The sequence below is a fragment of the Oryza glaberrima genome, chromosome 5 (assembly GCF_000147395.1).
Source record: "Oryza glaberrima chromosome 5, OglaRS2, whole genome shotgun sequence".
In the NCBI taxonomy this organism is placed as follows: Eukaryota; Viridiplantae; Streptophyta; class Magnoliopsida; order Poales; family Poaceae; genus Oryza; species Oryza glaberrima.
In genome coordinates this window covers 996,637-1,018,073 of record NC_068330.1, presented here as the reverse complement: position 1 = coordinate 1,018,073, position 21,437 = coordinate 996,637, and the positions used below count along the sequence as shown (strand labels likewise).

Here is a 21,437-nt window from a genome sequence, read left to right as displayed (position 1 = left end):
ATATGACATGGCTGTTCCACTTAGGACGAGGATGTGGCATCCTATTATCAGTCATTGCACGAAATTAATAGGATGCCACGTTCTTATCCTAGGTGGAACAACCACGTCATCTTATAGGTGAATCCATTCATTGATAGTGTAGTTTTGTAAAAATACACTACCAAAATATATGTACTTAAGTGCCAAATGTCAAAATGTGTGTGGTTTTCTGCAACTTGGACCACAAAACATGTAGTTTTGTGAAATTTACTCTTGTTTTTTTAACAGTGTAGCTTTCTTGTGGTTTGCAGATCAAAGATAATTGCAATAGTAGCATTGATCAACTTAGTTGCACATTAGATAGCCCTTACAATATGCTAAAGTTGCTACCTAAAGGTAATAAGTATCGTATGCTTTATAGAAAGAAGAGATACATATGTGTATAATGAAACAACAAAAGTGCCATATTAAACATCAAACATATGTTATATATTGTACCTTTAGTGCTATGTGATATTATACATGCCAAACATAAACTTTTGGCATTTAATATTTTTTTTACTTTTGAATACACAACTTCAAAATCCAAAGTCCACCTCTGCTCACACCTATATTATTATGAAAGAGAAGGAGACGACTCCGATAAGAAAAACAAGAAAATGGACATGGTGATGCGCTATTAAACGAGAAGAGAACGGATCTAGACCCTATTTACGGGAACTTATGATTCTAAGCCGCAGCCGGTGAAAAGCTAGCTTGTGAAAATCTGGAGAAGCTAGAAAAATCTAGACTGTTTAGGGAGATTCTAGCAACTTAAGATTCTAAAAGAAGTTGCAGTTGCCAGAAACTCCCTCAAACAGGCCGCTAGTACATGTTGCTTTACAACAAGAGATTCTCCTTAGACTCATCAGTAGTAGTAAACGAGTATATGAGTCTGATGACGAAAAATCCACGCTTGGCCGATGGTGCCAGATCTGTGTTGGCGCGAACTAAGTCGATAAACACAACGGCCTAGGAGATCTGCTTAGCTCTAGTGTAGGTTCAAAATATTGATGAGATGCGGGCGTGCCAGTTAGTTTGATCCTACAACTGACAAGATATATAAATAAAAGGGTCGATTGGCTCAAAAGTCGATAGAGCGATATTAGCCGATGCCGATACTAGTGGATGTTGATAGAGTTTTGATCAATCAGCTATGTGTCCAATATAGAGTCTGACACTTGATATAAGAAATGACATAAAGACAATCAACCGATGACAATGTAATAAAATAACAATATAATTCAATCGAAACCCCGATGAATGATACGATAGAGTGCGTGCTAATGCGATGGTTAAAGCATATATCGGCTGGAGGTCCGATGTCATTAAATCCAAACGATTAGATAAACAGTGAAACCTTTGTTGCAATCAGCTCAATCCAACTTGTATGTAATCCTTATAAGCCGATGCAATGTCTAGATAACTCATTGGCTGAAATCCCGATGAAACCCTTGTTGGCAATCAAGAAGCTTGCTAGAGATTATGGTTCCAAGCACGACTTAGTAGATCAAACTTAACTGATGCAATACTAAGTATAAAAAGAAACATAATATCTAGACAATCAAGCATTTGATTGATTTTCAGGGTGGTAGATATATTATATAATCTAAGCCAGCAAAGAAATCTAGCTAATATTGACAAAACCCTAGATAGAGATCGGTCGATGCAAGTAGAAGACACTGCGAATCTATATTATATAATGTATATGATAACTCGACGTCTTACATGGACAAGATTAGAGTGTCGAAGCGATGGAAGCACTAATCCCAACAATGCAAGCCGCCATAACAAGCCTTACCTCTCGCCGGAGATCGAAGCCGATGCAGCCCAACTTGAAACAAGAACTCGTCGAAAAGTAAAGTAAAAAGGGTGGCGACGCATCGAAGTTGTATTGATCAAGAGATAGATTAAAATAACCGCGGATGTATATATTTATACCCATAGATCGACATAAGTCCCTATAGGACATGACATATAATTTTCTAAAGATAAAAGAAAAACATAAAGTCCTTATTGAAAACTAAACACACTTTTTTAAAATTAAAAAGAAACTAAATGAGCTCTGCCTAATTAATATATAGAATTAAGCCATCATGACATGGTCTTCATGATTTCTTTCTAAACTCGGCCTCAATCAGTTGATTGTGCTTTTTACTTAAACCGAATCTACCAGATAATCTTATCAAATTTTTACATTAACACTTGACGGGTTTGGTTTTCATAATGCGGAAATCGGATTCGGGTCTAAACCCGCACGTGAGCCCCCACTCTCTCCTTCCCCTTCCACCCCACTCGTGTCGTGTGGCTGAGCACCGTACGACGCCTCCCCCGCCCGCCTCTCCCCGACCTCGTCGCCGGCGATGGCCTCCGCCTCCACCGCCGTGGCCAGCGCCACCGCCGGGACCACCCGTTCCTTCGAGAAGCTATCTGCCCCATGGATGATAGGCCGGGGACACGTGGCGCTCCCCCCGTCGCCGGGGCGTTATCCCGCGGTCACGGTGGCCGCGGCGTCGCGTCGCACCGGCGAAGGTGGGAGGAGGCGGAGGAGAGCCAGGGGTGCTGATCAGGAGGATGGCCTCTCCCTCAGCTCCGGTGAGTTGCGTCGTCCTCACCGTCTCCCACTCTCCAGCCTCTCCTACCTGACTAGCTAGCTCCATGTATCCGTGCTAATTAAGTATAGTACCAATTAACCTTCTAGTTGAAACCTTGAGCTTGGAATTGTTCGACGACTCATAGAGAGTCAAAGGTGTGATTAGATGATTTCTAATCATAAAACGCGCAACGATTTTGTTTATACCTCACCGAGCATATATTTATCTGTGGTGAAATTAAGTTTTCTGGTTCCCCTTATGTATAACTGTGAGCAGAAATTGAGGCACCAAGTTCCACTCCCCCCGTTCGCACTACCGACAAGGAGAGCACGAAACCTGCATCAGAAACCGGAATCACAAAGAAAGGATCAGCCATTAGAAGAGTTACATTGGTGGTTAGTGTTTGACGATATAACGCTTCATCAGTTGATTTTCAGTGCTGCGCTTGATTCAGTAAATTGACCTTTTGCAGGTCCTTGCTGCGGTTTTCTTCGGTGTTAGCATCGCCCTGAGGGATGGGGTTGGGAAGGCATCTGAATATTTTGCTGGGTATGTGTTATGCGTCACAACTGAATTTTTATACTGAAAAATGTTTTATGGAACTGTCAGCATTTACCCATCCACCAGAACAATTGTAGGATTCCCGCCGGCACTATTATGTTAGCAAAGCCATCTAGGAAAAGAGTTGGTGAAAATTAAAAATGTATGGGCTCATTCATTGGTTTGTGCAAGTTAGTTTGCCCAGTTGCGATTTTGAACGTCTCTTACTTGCTTATTTACAAATAGTTAAATGATTATTTCTGAATTTAACTATGCTTCTTCTTTTTGTCCTCATCTCCTGTCTTTTAAATTTTATGTGTAACAATTTGATATGTTTCTGTTGTATAACAGATATTTATTGGAACAGAGTTTGTCAGTAGACAATCTCTTTGTTTTTGTTCTGGTCTTCAAGTATTTTAAAGTGCCACAGGAATACCAGGTATGATTTAGTAGTTAGTTTGGTAGATAATGCCCATGTCTATTTCATCCTTTTCTTCTCACATTTTTGTGGTATTCAAAACAAGAACCGGGTGCTCTCTTATGGTATTGCTGGAGCAGTGATCTTCCGCACGGTGATGATCACCCTAGGAGCAGCTACGATTCAGGTTGTTTTTTTCTCACATGTTAACATCACTTATCTTCTTAGTTCTATGATCTTGCAGTAATTCTTCTGAACTTCTCTTTTCCTGTAGAGGTTTGAAGCAGTGAACCTATTATTGGCTTTGATCCTGCTATTCACTTCATATAAGGTGGATCGATCAATGCTTCTTTTCTTCTATTCTCCTTTTGGTGTACTAAGTTACTTTACCATGTTTGAAATGGACATATATGATGCTATTATTGCTCACCCAATACTTCCTTTTATGAGAATGACAAGTTCTCACTGTCATTTTACAAAAATCTACCTGTTTTATTTCCTGTGAAATTTCAGTCCCATCACTGTCTCTAACAACAATATACTCTAATACTCAACCAATCCTGGACTCCAGGTGCATGTATTACATTATTAAAAAAGTATTTGGCATATACCTTCCATCAGTCAGTGGCTAACAGCATGATGACTTGCATCTTTTGGGGATTCTTGTTTGTTCCAGCTATCTTGTTATAGTTCAACCTAGTCCTTCCATCATTTAGTGAGCACTAAGTTGTCACACTTCAAAAATATTATGTTTTGCTTAATTGTAATGAATGACACCTCAACATGTTAGGCAAAGCTTCTTTCGAGTAACTTCAAGTGCATTAAATATAAGTGATGTTTACGGATGCTAATATTCATTCTTAACATGATGGCAGTTATTTGCTGAAGAAGATGAAGAATCTGATCTATCTGACAATTTCATAGTGAAAACATGCCAAAGATTCATTCCTGTCACTGGTAATTAACTTCATTCGATGATTTTCAGTTTCTCTTATGACATTACATTTATATTATTTGGAACGAAACCAATCTCCACTGTGAGCTCCAGATCATAGCCATACTGACCAGATACTCACTGAAATTTTTTCCACTTCCTTCACAAGTGAACTTCTTATGAGTAGAAGTTAATATACACTCGCTTGCAGTTGCGGTTAAACTCACTCTTATGTTTCTTTTGTCAGATTACTACGATGGTGATCGGTTTTTCACAACTCAAGAAGGTTTATGGAAAGTAAGTGTCTGACTGTTGTCCAGTATAAGCTGGATCATTATCACAAGTTCACAGCAGCTTGTACACGCTTGTTAGTACTAGACATGATTGCCTTCTTAGTATTAGAAAACTGACCTGTCTACGTATTAAAGAATCTGAAGTATATCTATTTGTCAGTACCCTTACAACTTCTGCTTGTGCAGAAAAGATTCTAACTACAATATAGATGAAATTGGGTTGACCATTCAATACAATAATCTGACATCAAGAGCTACCTTTTCCTGAAGATACATTTTCTTTTGTTGTTAATATCTGCAGGCCACACCTTTGCTGTTGACTGTGGCAGTGATCGAACTAAGTGATATTGCTTTCGCTGTAGGTTCCTTTGCAATCTTTTTCCTGTGCAAAGTTTCATTTTCTATTTTATGATCACATGAATGGGGATTGACATTTCTGATTTATAGATTGACTCAATACCAGCAGTTTTTGGTGTCACAAGGGATCCACTTATAGTGTTATCATCAAATATTTTTGCTATTTCTGGTAATCCTTCTTTCTTTTGTGTTTATGAACACATCTTACAACAATTCTTTCTTTTTATTCATAGCACATATCAGCACTTACCAATGTAAGAAATTTTACAAGAGAACTTTTACCACTAGCTAGGAACTTCCCGTGAGCTTGCTATTTATCAATGAATATTTCTGCAGCCTTTACTTTTGTTAGCACCTGCAGCCTGCATTCATTCAGCCAGTTGATGCTCAGAGTTAGTTTTCACAATTTTGCAGTTATCTGTTCCATAAAAGTACTGTTTCTTGCTGTAGGTATTTGGGCTGCATTCAGCTTGATTTTTTCATATAAAATTTAAATATACTAGTTATATATCTGGATATTACAGACGATGGTCTAATGTGGCACACATGACCCTATTATGTCCTCTTGATAACGCCAACTCTAGGTTTCTAGCAATCTTTGATGTTTATACCTCAGTTTGCAGACAAGTGATTGATTTGGTAATTGAGTAACTTCTAATGATGTAATTGGGTAAATGATAAATTGATAATAACATACATCATAGTTACATACTGAAAGTTGAATGAAGCATGAAAGAAAACATTAGATATCAGCTAGTTTTGATGCTATATATTTTATATGTCACACATTTTATGCACTCTTCACACATTGTTAAGGGCTTACCTTGAAAAATTACTCTATAGGTTTGAGGTCACTCTACGTACTCATTTCTGAAAGCATGTCTGAATTGGACTATTTGCAGGTACAAATCCACTTGCTCTTTTAAATATAGTAGAGTTATTTACCTATTTATGAATACTGTGGTGTACCTAATACTTATCAATTCCTTTAGCTATTTCATAGTTATACTTAATAAACAACTTGGCATTCATCACTATTGATATTCGTTGTATAGCAGTGATTACTAGCAGGTGTTACTGAACCCCATGGACATTAGCATATATCCATATATTTCTCAATTATCTACTTCTTGTTCCTCTTATTGCTATTGGCATTTTTTTTTTTTTTGCAGCCTGCAATTGGTATAGTTTTGGGCTTCATAGGGACAAAGATGGTCTTTGACTTTTTTGGTGAGCAACTAGAAACCACATTAGTGCACGCAATTGTCAATACTTTCTTATATACATTGCGGTTCAAGCTATGTTTTGGTTTCTCCATTAGCAACACCAGATGACAATGTTGATCTGTGGCAGGTTATCATATACCAACTGAAGCTTCGCTTGCTATTGTTACCACGTGTCTAAGTGGTGGAGTAATATTGAGTCTTAGGAAAGCATCAACTGAAGAAAAGGACAAGTAGCCGGCTTGCTGGAGAGGAGGTAAAAGGGATAAATTAACTTGGTGTTTCTTTCACAGGTAGTCATACTACAACAAATAAATTGTATCAGTCATTTAATAAGCTAGAAAAAAGTACATCTTTTTTCCGAATGTTACTTGTATGCCTATGTCAAAGAACCAGACCGACGAAACATGTAATAAGTCATGTATGTAGGATTAATTAAGTCTTTCTCATTTAAATAGCTTATCTCCCAGATCAGAACTAATTTTGATTTTTTTTTAAAAAAAAATGCAGTGTAAACTTGAACTGCCAGTTAGTAAAGGCCATTGGTTAAACAAGTGTTTTTTTTTCTATCCTAGTATTTTCAGACCAGGTTCCTCCATGTTTTGCTGGCAGTCACATCTGGCCATTAGTTATCAGTCATGTCATGAGCTGAGAGAAAAGAATCCAAGAATTATCTGATATTTTTTTTGCAGTGTTGACCTTATGTATTGAACAGAATACTTGTGATATCTGTGCTCCAGGAAACATACTTATATTTTTTGCTTTCTTCCAGGTCGAATGAAAATACTGCTTCCTGAGAGCTGCTCCTTTTATCTGGATGCAGGGGTTCATCAATGCATCATTTACTTTGATCACCAGATGTAGAGCAGTAGAGGAGGTCCTTGAGGAGTTTTCACAAGACGACCACTGGGCTTGTACGTATAGAAATGCTCGTGTGGTTTTGAAGGCAAATCACAACCAGTGGTTTTGATGTGTGACCCAGTATAGAATTATGAGGTTGATGACTGCCAAGGCATGAAGACTGGTGTCTGACATCCAAATTTAAGGCCATGTACGCCTTGGTTCGTCTTGAAGCAGAAGGGTTAGTGGAAGATCCAAAACAGCAGCAGCCTACTAGGATGACTGACTGGCATGGTAATCATAATTCTTCCCCTTTTTTTTGAGCTTGTAAAACAAGCTTACAGGCATGACATGCACAAGCAATGTCAAATTTTATTGCAACAAAACATATGGTGTATAGCTGACCATTATCTTTTGGTTCGTTTAGCTACTGATCCTTATTATGTGGTTATATTAAACTGTTGTGATTCGTGGGTTTGAGAGCATTATCTGAAATCCCTTGCAACATATGAGTTCTCTGCAAGTGTTCAACATTTTAAAAAGAATGGTACAATCATCCAGCTGCTTCGATATGGGGTTCCCGAAGGTTCAGATTTCAGGATGCTGGAATCACATCATAGAAAAAGACCGCAACATCACAATAACAATTAAGGGCAATTTGATCCACGAAGGTTACTAGCGAAATGACCATACTGAAGAATGCTGTTATTGTTTACAGTGAAAGATGCAGTCAGCAATAACCTTATATAGGCGCCGTGTTTAGTTTCCCCCCTATTCCCAACTTTCTATCACATCATATCACATAAAAAACTTTCAATTTTTTTCCAAACTCGCAACTTTCTTCAAACTTCCAACTTTTTTCAGGAACTAAACACACCCATAAACTGTCATAACATATATCAGATTTTGGAGCTAAATAGACCAACTTTGAGCCAACGCCATCCACAGCATTAATCCTAATTTGCCTATGTGGATCTCACTTGGCGCAACACCTTCAACTAGACAAACAGTACTTCGTAAACATATATAATTACTGGCCTAGAAGGTAAACAGCCTACTACTTGGAACATTACAGCAGTGACTATTAAGTTAACATCAGCACTAACATACTATTGGACAAGCTGTTGGTTAGCTCAGTGGGGAAACACAAGCACTGGTTTCTTCAGCATTCCTCATCAGAATCTCCATCAAAGTACTGGCACCGAGTGCTACTTTGACCTTTCTCGTAGCCTCCTTCAGATGGGTGCTTGAGCTCATTAACACCTTGGTTTTTGCATGCATTGCAACAACCTTCAGGAACAGAAAACATCAATAATAACAGTGGTCGGAAAAGAAGAGAGCAATTTGATTTGATGTGAACCGTGTATCACGCAGTGGATAACAATAATACTACTACTGGTAAAAACTAACGAAACTAAGGTTCAATATATTTAGTTAAGAGGAAAATAGGGACTCAACTCCTCATCAAGATCCAAAACCAATGTGAAAACCATGTATAACTAGACTAAATGCAACTAATACTGCTAACAGACATGCCTTTTCTTTCAAATACAACCAACAAGAGTACCAATTTTTGTGAGGACATAAAAGTGATGATATGGAAAATTATATCCTGATCATCCTAATAGCTTACACTATAGGGCCTGCCTACATCTCCAAATCAAGTACTCACAACGTACACCTAGTTTTATGTTTTCGAGGCACGGTTTCCAATAGTGAGGTAAACTTCATTGTATTTACAATTTCTGCTATGTTAATCATGTATGGATTTGGCTTGCACAAACCATTTAGATGTATTCAGTACTTCAGTACACAAGTCTTACTAGTTATTTCCGACTATCTTCTTCATCATCAGAAAGACGAATCGCATATTCAAGTGGGGACTTTCTATTACTTGCTCTAAGGTTAGTGTAGATATGATCAATACAAATCAGATATACAACATGCATGAGAAAACAACTTAATACTATTTATTCACATCGCAATTATCATACTCAAGTATTTATTTGAGCAATATGTCAGTGAAACATTCAGTAGCAAATCCTACATGTATTGTGCATCTTAAAAGATTTTTCTATTCTTAAACGAGGAAATCATATTTCCTTTACCAGCATCAAGTGGCAACTGAAACCCACAATAGTGTTATAAATGTGTAATGATAATCCCAAATGAAAGATTCATGGTTCACATTTTTCACTAATTTAATCCAAACAGTGGAGTAATTATAAGATGATGCTTTGCTTTAGATAAAAAAAAAAGAACGGAATAAAAAGAAGACCGGTCCCTGCTGAAGTTTTGGCTAAAGATGTGACACAGAGTACAGTGTTAGATTATAAAAGAACATGCCATGAGTACAGTGTTGTTTGAACAATAAAGTTTAAGTAGAAACAGGCAAGAACACATACCATCATCAGTTGCCTCAAGTGGAGTGCAAAAATAATACTTGACGCCATGCATCAGCTTTGTTTCAGCAAAATAAAGCCTAGAGGTCCAGCATTCCTCATCCTTATTCTTCATCTCAACAGTGAAATTATAGTGGCAATAAACCTTCCTATATTCCATAACACTAAAGCAGTGGTGCAATATTTCACCAAACTTGTAATCAACTTCCTAAAAAAAATCTTAAAATAAGAAAGAGCGATAACAATGATAATAAGATGAAATATACTAGTAGGTTTTATGCAAGGTCGCAAACCTCAAAAGCATCCTTTTCTGCAATATAGTTTCTGAACGCTAAGAATGCTTCCTCGGTCAAATATTGAAGTCCATTCGCAATTGTTTCTTTCCGAGAACGTTGCTTCACCGGGCTCACCCTACTAAAAAAGGCCTTTGCTTTCTTGTCTAGCAGATCGATGTACTCATCAGACATGCAATATTCCACTGGTTTGTTTAAGCTGTGTTTCATTCCAAAAATAGTCTGTTATTGTAACAATCATAAAGTTTAGCACGCTACAAATATCAAACCAGAAACATATATACAAAACATAACACTTATTTCTGAACAAATAATCATTTTTTTTGGCTTGGAAATCAAAGAAAAATTCATTTATAATAATATTAGATAATGATGACAAGGAGTTCAATATTTTATAATATATACTTAAAATCGTAAATAAAAAAACATAACTATCATTTACAAATATTAAATTGTCCGATTATCAGAATAACAAAAACAATCCAAATTTCCAAAGATATATTCGACTTAAGAATGAGAAGGAAGAGCATGACCAGACATCTTATGGTTACATTTATAGTATCAATAGTTTCTTGCAAGCCATTGGAGTCAAGTTACCAGAGCAAATAGTTGAAAGTTGAATGGATAATTTTTTTTATACATATAAAAGATCATGCAATTAAAACTATGTTAACACATTTTACATGTTCTTGCATGAGAATACATCTAGACCATGGGTCAACATAAATATAGAAGAAAATTGTGTTCCAAGAGATAAATCAAAAGGACTGTAATGTAACTATAGGGAAATTACCAAGGAAGACGTGGCATTTCAGCCTGTTCTTGTTGTGATGGTATTTCTGACAAGTGGCCAACATCATTAGGGTTTGGAGTGGCATATTCTTTATCAGTGTGTTGAAAAGGACCGGCGTCACTTGGATGTAGCACTCCCTCAGGCTCCTCGTCCTCCTCAAACTCAATATTCAACTTCTTGCATCTGAAAGAATCAATAACTTTGTAGAAATGGTATTGAAAATTGAAAAGGGAAGCATCTACTTAGTATTTTTCAGAAACAAAATCGACCATGTCTTGTAATGATGACGACATAGTTTGTATTGGTGTGAAAAAAGAGCAATTAATGGGGTTAACGATATACTTCATAGAAACTTCAACTGTACCTACAAGAACAAGACAACTTGTCGTCTTTGTAAAACAACATAGAAAGTAATGATGGATGAATAAACAGCGCAGAAGATGGGAGAACTTAGTGTGATATTAGCAAATAAGTCCACATTTGTTGGAGAAGGAATACTACATAACCAGAAAATACAACATAAATAAACAAGCAACTTTGTGGTGCAAATACTTGCAAAAGGGGTCTTATACAATAGAGCTATTAAATTTTTTTTTGTGCAAAAGGGTAAACAAGTAGTGTATTAGAAACCGCACCACTGCATATATAATTTATGTACAAAAGGGTAAACAAGTAGTGTATTAGAGACCGCACTGCTGGATATATAATTTACGAATGTATCGTGCTACACTGCGTCCTTGCTCCTCCAGCTCAGCTTTCTTTGCCATCTGGTACATGATTGAATAATTCTGCTGTGAGGACTGATGGGTTCCTGCAGATGATTGGGCTCTGAACCTGAATAGAGAAACAACATTAGCAATTAAGAATGCATTTGTTTGTTAAGCGCTTGTAATTAAAAAAGGAGGAATGAATTTCAATTAGAATAGAAAAACGATTACAAGATAATCATTAATCAGAACACATGTAACCAGAAGTCGAAACAATCAGATCCCAACTGTTTGTCTCATAAATTAAGACCTTAAAAAGAACCACCAAACTGACGAGTAATGACAGAAAGTATGACAAGCAAGATTGATGAAACGCAGAAGTCCCTTCTGTCTCAATACCCTTGGCCAATGAACTCCAGCGGTTTGTGGGAGAGATCTCATCGGCATCCATGGTATACTGACAAGTCAGTGGCAATGAATGTCATGGCTGCTAGCCAGGTCAATGGGTAGGGTGATTCAAGTGGAAGGGGATTGTTGGATCAGGAAGAGAGCTCGTCTGGCCATGGTGTGCCAGCGCCCAGCAGTTAGCGAGGAGGACTGCTAGGTAGGTCCAAGGGGAGAATATCAAGGAAGGAAGCACAGGATGAGCTCGACTCTCAGCTTAGTCAGCACATAAGACAATCATTGTCTCTAATTACTACTACTACTATATGAGGATAAACTTTTGCATACTCATGGCACGCTTTTCAAACTGCTAAACAGTACGTTTCGTGCGAAAACTTTCTATATGAAAGTTGCTCTAAAATATCAAATTAATCCATTTTTCAAGTTTGTAATAATTAAAACTCAATTAATCACACGTTATTACTACCTCGTTTTACGTGAAACACTTAATCTTTATCTTCATCTTCATCTTCAGGAGATTCAAACACCACCTATGTCTACATTGCTACTAATTTGGTTTCCAGGGACTTATTCCAAGTCTCTGTCACATCGGATGTTTGGACACTAATTTGGAGTATTAAACATACACTAATTACAAAACCCATTCCATAAGCTTGGAATAATTCGCGAGACGAATCTTTTGAGTCTAATTACGCCATGATTTTGACAATGTGATGCTAAAGTAAACTTTTGATAATTATGGATTAATTAGGCTTAAAAAAATCGTCTCGCGGATTAGCTCTCATTTATAAAATTAGTTTTTTTATTAGTCTATGTTTAATACTCTAAATTAGCGTCCAAACATCCGATGTGATATGGGCTAAAAAGTTTTAGCCCATCTAAACACCCCCTAATGCAAAAGGAGAGAGTTTCTGTCCACCAGCACAGAGAAAACTATTCCTGAAGAACCAGGACAGAAAACCCAGAACACCCATGTCTTGTGTCTTCTCTACCGCTGCTTCCTTGCTGAACCGATAGATGCTGCCCGTCCATGCCAAAACATCTCCCTCCCACAATCTCCCATTAAAGTCCAATTAGAAATTATGTATTTGGAAGATGCCATCCTATTTAATTTAGAGTTCATTGTAATGATAACAAAATAATAATACTATATAAGACATTTTATTAGCACCACGTAAAAACATTTTCTTTAGTTTGTAAGGTATTCCCTCAATTTCGTAATACAGGGCCCGCCTATAATTATTCTTTTGCAGTTTTTTCAACATGTAATGCCTTATACCAAAGCTTGTTTTAATGCTATTATCACCATTTTATCCCTCAAGTGGTACTACTGTTAGTTGTTATTGTTGTGGCTAAGCAGTACTACTATAGAAAAGATAGCAATGTCATTTTATCCTTTTGTGTTGTACTGTTGTTAGCTTTTAAAATTTCTTGATCTATGTACCCAGCTGATATTGCCATATATTATGAAATGGAGGGAGTAGAGGATAGAAACCTAGAACGGTACTTTCCATTAATTCAGTCTGTTGCTCTTAAGATGAAATAAAGTTGGTAATAGGCAAATAGCAAAATTAGCCAAAAGCGCACATGATGACCTTTTAAGAACATATTCCATGTTCTGCACATTATGCACAAGTCAAAATATGAAGAATAAACACATGGAACAAATCCTTACAATTGAGACATCTGATGAGGTAACTTGTCTTGTTCATGAAAGCCGACAGTATCAGCCTTGACCCTAAGCAAATACCACACATCTTAATAAAGTTAGCATGTTGCTGATTCAAATCAATTTAAAAAGCATAGCACGATATTCAATAATGAAAAGGATGCTTAGTTTGACAGTAATATCCACAATGTTTTCAGCAGGTTATATTATTTGTTCTTTTACCCTAAAAAGCATACAGTTTTTTTAATAAGTTAAAAGTATTGTCCTGACCCCTGATATATGAGCACAATTAATGCGAGAAAAAAAACACTTAAGCCTACAGTAACAATAAGTCAACATGTTAGATGCAGCTCATGGATTGGCAATACCAAACAACAAAGAATGCATAATTGGACTATGGGAGCAGATGTAAGCATGAATAAAAATGAGATGAATGGTGCAGGTGTACAATGCGCAATTACCACTGCAATCTATTCTAGCTTAGACATGGGTACATGTTAATCTGTTTTGGTATACAAGCAAGTGATTGCCAAAGTTAATAAATGACTGGAATACTCATGCCGCCATAGGAGCAATAAAAATGAGGGGACAAGACATGACGCGGTACATTACTTATTGATGCTCTCTTACATAAATGCCTGTGTAATGGGACTATGGGAGCTGGACTAAACTATCGGGAACACGATGCAATCAGTGTGACGGTTGTGAGATACGAAGGGTGTGTTTAGATCCAAACTTACAACTTTTTCCATCACATCAACTTGTCATACACACAATTTTTCAGTCACATTGTACCAATTTCAACCCAAACTTTCAACTTTGGAAGGAACTAAGCACAACCGAAACAATGAAGGCAAAACCATGAAACTAAAACATTTAGTATCCTATATATCTATAATTCTATATATGAAGTTCATCCCCACTAACTGTAGTTAATGTTATTTTTCTCATCTCTCATTAAGCCACATCACTTTAATTATTTGTAATCCTTGGATGATTGATCTATGGTCCAAATTATCTCCCTCATTTTCTCCTCTTATGAAATCATATCACCTCAGTTTTGCCTTTAGATGATTAATCTATATTATCTCCCTTATTTCCCTTCTCTCATTCAGCCACATCATCATAGTTTTGCTTTTAAATGATCAATCTATACATAATTCAAATTGTTATAATCACATCATCTTAACTGTTTATAGTTTTTTTTTTCAATAGTCAGTCAAAGATGAAAATTATATAAAGTCATCTAGCTATCTTACATGTTATTTCTACTATTATCATACAAAATTCCCATAACAATGCGCAGTAGTTATTAATAAGATCATGCCATCAAGCACAGCATTTTCGAAAGTAAAAGGTGTAACATCCTGAAAATTCAAGACAATGAAAATCACGAAAATTTCGAACTTTTTAAAACTTTTGCATCATGCTGGTTGTTATGATTGCTATTGGTTGCCAAACCGTAAATGATCACCAAGAAAGTAAAGAAAAGAACTACATTTAAGCAATAGATATGATTTACGGGAATATATTTAATCCTACGAATAATTATGCACAAGATATTAAAATCAAATAAAAGAAAAGTTATTATTAACCTATTTTATCAAATATTAAAATATTTGAATAATGTAGGTGGGTGCCATAATATGAGTACACATGAAATGATGATCATTCAAATAAACTGAGCTCTCTGTATATATAATAGAATTACGGGAGTATTTAATTCGATATGTAGATCGATATTGCACCAAGTTCCTAATTGCATTTAGGGATTGAAATTTGATATATTAAACCCCTCCATATAAAATAAACTAACATATAAATAAATTGAGCTAATGTGCTATTGTGTTAATAACGGTCTCATTTGAAAATTATAGAATCTTTAATAAACCTTAAATATTGGACAATATTAAATTTTGGGCAAATTCACATTTGAACACTTAATACGGTCACCCAAATGCTTAGGAGTAAATACAAATTTAATTTGCAACTTTTATCAATTTATAAATCAACAAAAACCCTAAAAGAAGAAAAATAGGAAAACTTTGAAAAATATATAATAATAATAAGAATTAACCCTAATTAAAAATTCAAATAAATTATATAAATAAAATATGAGTAATATTAATCTAGAATAAATCCATTGGTTGGAATGACACAAATATTGGGTAAACTTCATTTATACAAAATCTAGGAATTATAGAATCAAATTTACACAAGAAATAGGCTAAAATGGGGATTAAATAGGAAAAGACACTATTCATCGGCCGCCAGGTGTTCGACGTGGTCCTCTAACCCAGCCCCTCCTCTTTCCCTCTCTCTCTGTCGCCTGCCACCGCGCCGACGTCGCCATCGCCGTCCCTGCCCCGCGCTGCCGCGCCGCGCGCCGCCGCTGCCACGCCGCCCCGCGCCCGTGCCCCACGCCGCGCCGCATGCCCGTCGCGTCGCCGCTGCCGCGCCGCGCGCCGTCGCCGTCACTGCCTCACGCCGCGCGCCGCCGCTGTCACGCCGTCCTGCGCCCGCGCGTCGCGTCCGTCGTGTCGCCGTCGTCTCGAGCCCCGCGCCGCCCTGTCGCCATCGCCGCGCGTCGAGCCCCATGCCGCGCCGCGCCGTCCCGTCGCCGCGTCGCCGTCCCGTCGACGCTCCGCCGTCGTCGTCGCGTCGCCCGTCGCCCTCACCGCGCGCCGAGCCCCGCGCCGCCGCGCCGCCGTCACGTCACCCCCTCCCTTCTCTTCCCTCTTCCCCTTATTCCCTCACTTCCCTATAAAAGCCACCATTCTCCCCTCTCCTCACTCCATCTTCCCCCTCCTCTCCCTCTTCCCTCTCTCTCCACGCGCCGCCGCGTCGCCGCCTTCGAGCCGCCGCGCCGTCGCCCTCGTGCGGTCGTGCCGCCGCATTCGTGACCGCCACGCCGTCGCCTCAGTGTGCCGCGCCGTGCGCCGTCGTCGCCACCGCCGCCGTCGGTGAGCCGCTGCCCCCCCCTGTTTGTCGCCGTGCCGCGGGTAGAGAGGGAGCCGAGAAAGAGAAAGGAAGGGAGAAGCCGAGGGAGAGAAAGAAGAGGGAAGGAGGAGAGAAACCGGAAAGGAGAGAGAGAGAAAGGAAAAGAAAAGAAAAGAGAGAGAAAGGAGAAGAGAAGAAAAGAGAGAGAAAGGAAAAGAAAAGAAAAGAGAGAGAGAAAGGAGAGGAGAGATTAGAGTGGGCCCCACGTGTTTAGTGAATAGTAATCTCCTTCTTAATCTTTATTAGTTGAGTCTATTACATGTGGGTCCGGGTGGTTAAAAATCTAATTATAGGAGTTTTATGGTCTTGAGTCTATGACATGTGGGCCCCACTTGTCATTAGCTCTTCCTATTTCCCTTTAGAAAATAATTCGGTAGGAAAAAGGAATAAACCCGGGGTCCCACTTGTCAATGGATATGTCTTGGATTAAAAATAAATTGTTTATGAACAGTAGCTTTTCGCAATTTCTCAGATTAATTTAAATTTGAATCTTTACACTAGCATAACTTATTCATTTTAACTCGGACTTGAGTGAAACTTGAACCTAAATTCATCTAAATTCATAAGCTTTCCAATGATATATAATTCACTATTCAATAAAATATATTTATAATTAGAAATTAATTAATATCAAATGATTAGATAATAGTTAACTTAAATAGTGTGCCAATAAATAAGAAAAAAAAATGGATATTGTACAGTAGCATAATTATCTTTAATATGTCTTGTCACTGTAGCAACCAAATAAATTAGTTATAACCAATCCTTCAAATTAATGGGTGTAAAGGAAAAAAATTAGTACCATTTACCAGCCTATGTCCAAATATAACTAATTCCATGACTTATAAATTATTTACATAAAGTTTAGCCTCATATTTTGTAACTAAAATATAAACGCACATAGATGAATCTTTAACTTGTTTAGGAGAGTAATCACAGAGCTAGTTGTATTTGGACCACTTAAAAAAAAATTAATTAGTTGATACAATGTCATGTGAAGTAGAAAATATATATATAGTCGGTTGATATCCATTAGTTAACCAAACAGAGCCATCTTAAAATCAACATGTATTGTATAGCTTACAGTAAAAAGCAACTACTCAAATATATGATCCAATAATAAGATATTGTTGCTTACACATATACTATACATCCCATTATAGTGGTACGGTATAGTATTAATTTGCGTGTTGCATATATGAAATTAAGAGGGAGTGTGTGACAAACATGTATATTAGATAAATACTAGTTATAAATCTTGACCTCATAAAATTATAATTATAGTTCAACTGTAAATTAGGATTATTCATTGTAAAATTTTGTGATGGGATAATCTGTAACCATAATATGATTAACCTAAACAACTATAACATACAAAGCATGGATAATTATTAACCTTTTATAATTTATTGTGACAAGTAAAATATGTTCATAATTAAAGTAAAGCTTCCATCAATAAAATAAATAAATGATTCACTGTAATTATTTGATTGATCCTAAATCCATCCGACAACAGAACCTCTAGTATACGACCATTTTATTTAGATAGATGCATGTGTAGCCATAATCCTTCCATAGCCATTAGCTAGACTAAACCACAAATTAGCCAGATACGTATCTCATTCATACTACATTGGCTAGCTCCTAAATAGACCACCATGATAACAGAAAGATTAAGAAACTTTAGCCCTTAGCATGTTAGAACCCATTAGCAAGCGTGAATAATATGAGCAACCTTAGGTTCAACCTCAACAAATATATTTTGTTTGTGCATATTTGATTGTTGCTTGAATATTGGTTTTTCTCGTGTATTATAGACTTTGTGTATCGGTTAGTCGTGAGGCAACGTCAGCAACTTCTAGGAGGTGAAGGTTGATCAAGAATTATATCAAGAATAAGGACTATCCTGAGCAAGGCAAGTCATCACTATTCCTTGAACATGTTGATCCCAATTGCGAAATTATTTTGTTTACAAATAAAATTGCATGTAATGATGAACATCCTACTTGTGATTATGCCATGCCTTGATTATTGTTTACCCCTTATTCCTTCGTAACCATGTCTACGTATGAGTCCCTAGTCAATTATGACAATTGCTTAGAAATGCTATTCTAGAATCATGCATACTCATATTTATCAAATGCTATATGCTTGGGCAATTACCTTTGGGAAGGTAATTGAGATGCGGCATGTGGAGACATGAGCGCCACATTGCCATGATATTGATGACATGATTTGTGAAAGGAAAAATAAACTAAATAACTGTTTTCGACTGGGGCGGACAGAGGATTTGGGTGGTATCTGGAAAAGGCTAGTACCGTCCCCAGTCAATTAAGGACCGAGCCATGAAGTTAAGCATGAAACGACCCCCGTACAACCGTACTTCTCGAATGGGTATAGACCTAGCGGATTAGATAGCCGAGCGGAGGCAGTATCCCTGCATAGATGGTTCACCCCTGAGTGAGGCAGGTGCGCTACGATGGGACAGCCGTTGAGGTAGGGCCGAGAGGCGTGCCCTACATCGGTGTCGCCATTGGTAGGACTGCGATGAGTGTGTGAGAGAGAGAACTTAACTTGAACTATAATTTAATATGTGTGTGAGACTTCTCTTTCCCGGGAGCGCCAGAACTCCTCTCACTGCTAGAAACATGGACACCTAGAGTGCATGAGGATTTAAGTTCATGGAGCGGGTACTGCCAATGCGAGGTTATCGAAAAGCTTTGCCGTGACGCGTCTCATGTGTTGGGACGAGGCTCATGTGTTGGGCAGTTGCGGAGTGCGGGTAAAGTGTACATCCACTGCAGTGTGAGTAAACCAAATCTATTCGAATAGCCGTGCTCGCGGTTATTGAGCACCGGGACGTGTATTACACTTGGCTAGACTCTAAATTCTTAACTTGTGTGGGATGGGTTATTGCATGATGATTTTTATGCTGATGGAGCCACTTCCTGAGAGGAGGGAAGGTGGACGTCCTCAGAAAACCATGACGACTCAATGGCGGGAAGCTATCCTTGGGATCACAATGGATGGTGGACAGAACCGTCGTTGTTTAATGTGAATACTGGTACTAAAATTTGATCAGTCTATGCTAGGTCTTAGGCTTGTGAAAAGAATTACAAAACTTGCTTTGCGCAGAAGAACCATAGCCATCCTTTGAATACCTCTATCATGTGCATTGTTGTTGTGGTGACTTGCTGAGTACGGTTGGTACTCACCCTTGCTATTTATATATCTTTTAGGAGAGTGTTGAAGAGAAGCCCTTGTCGGTACGCTTGCGTATCCAACGAGATGATCGGAGTGCGGTCTTGTTCTAGGTCTTGTTCCCCAGTCGACTGCCTGTGGCATGATTAACCGGGCCCTTATATTATTATGTCTTCCGCTGTTGATCTCTGATAGTTGTTGGCCTACCTGGCCCTAATGTAAGTATTTAACTCTTTTAGCCTGAATTCATTCGTGATATGTTGTGATCCAACTATGTATGTGTGTACCAACTACTGATCCAGGGATTGGTACGGATAAACACAGAAGATTTCCGATTTCCAAAATCGGGGGTCTACAAAAGGCATAGAAGGTTTCACACATAAACAAGATTATAACGCAAGATTGAAAGCATAGGAAACTGCAAGCAACGTTATCAAACATCTACTACTTCCAGCAGGACAAAATAAACTAAGGAAGACATCATACATGGTTGAATCTTCCTCCTTTGACTGGCAGATTTCTGCAGGTGGTTGGGATGGTGTGGTATCAGCACCAGAGTCAGACATTTGTTCCACTCGACTGAACAAATTTTTTAAGAATGCATGGTACTAGCAAGCAAATTTTTTTAATTAAAAAAATGCGATATTTTTTTATTAACCAATATATAAATAATTGATATAGTGTACTATGCAGATTGAAAAGATACTAGTTAGTATAACTAGAGAAGGCGATTGGATATACTAATTAACATAGCTATTGTGAGGTAGAAATAGTCATGAGAGCCGATTGCTCATCTGGTGCCTTGGTAGAAGAAACTAAGATTATGCAGAAGTGTCCTCAACATGCAAGATTTGCAAGCGCAGCAGCGATGTGATTGTAGCCCGTCGTACCTCTGGTTGTCTAAGCGCCGCGGCCTCCTCCTCATCATCAGAAGGTCGCACTTGAATCAGTGGCTCCAGAACCGGAGAAGCGCTCTTCCGGGTTCTGCTCGGTGGATGGAGCTCCGCGGCTTCGCGCCGCCGGAGAATGCGTATCATGCTCGAGACCTCTGTTCTTGGGAAGCGGTGTGGGCGTCGGATTTCTTGGTCCAACATCGGCCGCCGCGCCCGTGGATTTGGGGGAGAAGGGCTCCTGCGCCAACTGGGCTCGGCATCATCGCCGGCGTCCATGGAGTGGAGGGGTGTCCGACTTGCGAGAGGTGAGTAGGGCTAGCGTTGCGGCTGCGCGCCTCTGCCCTAGTTTGGCAATTCGATCAAGAGGATGGGGAGCTTAGTGCCTGTTTAGTTCGCGAAAAGAAAATTTGATCGGATATCGGAAAAGGGTTTTCGGACACGAATAAAAAAATTTATTTTATAACTCGCCTGGAAACAGCAAGACTAATCTTGTAAAAAAAAACTAATTAGCCAGATTATCTCGTGTAATCGAATGTACATGTGAACGTGAGAACGTCTATGTAATCGAATCGAATCCAGGATCTGCTTGGAGGAGCTTTTGTGGCAACTATAGCTTTTGCTAGTATCAGAAGCATCTCAGATAGTTTAGAAGCTATATAGTTATAAAATCTAGAAAATAAATAAAACCAAAAATCTTAAGCTCTCCAAACATGACCTCGATCCGTGTAGGATTCCGCATCCAACTCCCACTATTTTAAACAACCGGAAAAAAAAAGTACTTCATTTATCTTTACCTATCTATATATCTATACCTCCCACAATGTTAGATTTATACTTCAAGAATCAGCGTCACAGAA

At 38.3% G+C, this 21,437-nt stretch overlaps 2 protein-coding genes across 5 annotated transcripts; one reads left to right on the top strand and one right to left on the bottom strand.

Moving 5' to 3' along the window:
• Positions 1-2,273: 2,273 nt before the first annotated feature.
• LOC127773635 (thylakoid membrane protein TERC, chloroplastic) lies at positions 2,274-7,702 on the top strand. Of its 4 annotated transcripts, none has more exons than XR_008017606.1 (14): positions 2,274-2,613; positions 2,889-3,007; positions 3,085-3,161; positions 3,504-3,591; positions 3,677-3,757; positions 3,845-3,901; positions 4,446-4,527; positions 4,752-4,801; positions 5,099-5,155; positions 5,245-5,323; positions 5,998-6,056; positions 6,327-6,384; positions 6,508-6,670; positions 7,201-7,702. XR_008017606.1 is itself a non-coding variant. In XM_052299770.1 (14 exons), exons 1-13 carry the CDS (start codon positions 2,382-2,384, stop codon positions 6,612-6,614), a joined length of 1,146 nt encoding a protein of 381 aa, XP_052155730.1. In that variant the 5' UTR covers positions 2,274-2,381; the 3' UTR covers positions 6,615-6,633; positions 7,201-7,702. The 4 variants fall into 4 exon arrangements, 2 of the variants coding, with proteins under 2 accessions (XP_052155730.1, XP_052155729.1); XM_052299770.1 differs by having other exon boundaries at positions 6,508-6,633; XM_052299769.1 differs by having other exon boundaries at positions 6,508-6,633; positions 7,150-7,702.
• An 84-nt stretch (positions 7,703-7,786) lies between these two features.
• On the bottom strand, positions 7,787-11,988 carry LOC127773636 (uncharacterized). The gene is made up of 6 exons (XM_052299771.1): positions 11,812-11,988; positions 11,399-11,539; positions 10,706-10,888; positions 9,913-10,111; positions 9,623-9,827; positions 7,787-8,507 (listed from the first exon to the last, which is right to left on the bottom strand). Exons 2-6 carry the CDS (start codon positions 11,479-11,481, stop codon positions 8,380-8,382), a joined length of 798 nt encoding a protein of 265 aa, XP_052155731.1. The 5' UTR covers positions 11,482-11,539; positions 11,812-11,988; the 3' UTR covers positions 7,787-8,379.
• Positions 11,989-21,437: the final 9,449 nt, after the last annotated feature.

What these genes read in the sequence shown, in the direction of transcription:
- LOC127773635 (XM_052299770.1), top strand. Translation starts at nt 2,382, where the DNA reads ATGGCCTCCGCCTCCACCGCCGTGGCCAGCGCCACCGCCGGGACCACC. An exon ending in TGGCCTCTCCCTCAGCTCCG is followed by an intron (nt 2,614 to 2,888) that starts GTGAGTTGCGTC and finishes AACTGTGAGCAG; the next exon opens with AAATTGAGGCACCAAGTTCC. An exon ending in TAAGTGATATTGCTTTCGCT is followed by an intron (nt 5,156 to 5,244) that starts GTAGGTTCCTTT and finishes TCTGATTTATAG; the next exon opens with ATTGACTCAATACCAGCAGT.
- LOC127773636 (XM_052299771.1), bottom strand. Translation starts at nt 11,481, where the DNA reads ATGTACCAGATGGCAAAGAAAGCTGAGCTGGAGGAGCAAGGACGCAGT. An exon ending in CAGAAAAGGATGCTTTTGAG is followed by an intron (nt 9,828 to 9,912) that starts GTTTGCGACCTT and finishes GATTTTTTTTAG; the next exon opens with GAAGTTGATTACAAGTTTGG. An exon ending in ACTTGAGGCAACTGATGATG is followed by an intron (nt 8,508 to 9,622) that starts GTATGTGTTCTT and finishes CTGTTCCTGAAG; the next exon opens with GTTGTTGCAATGCATGCAAA.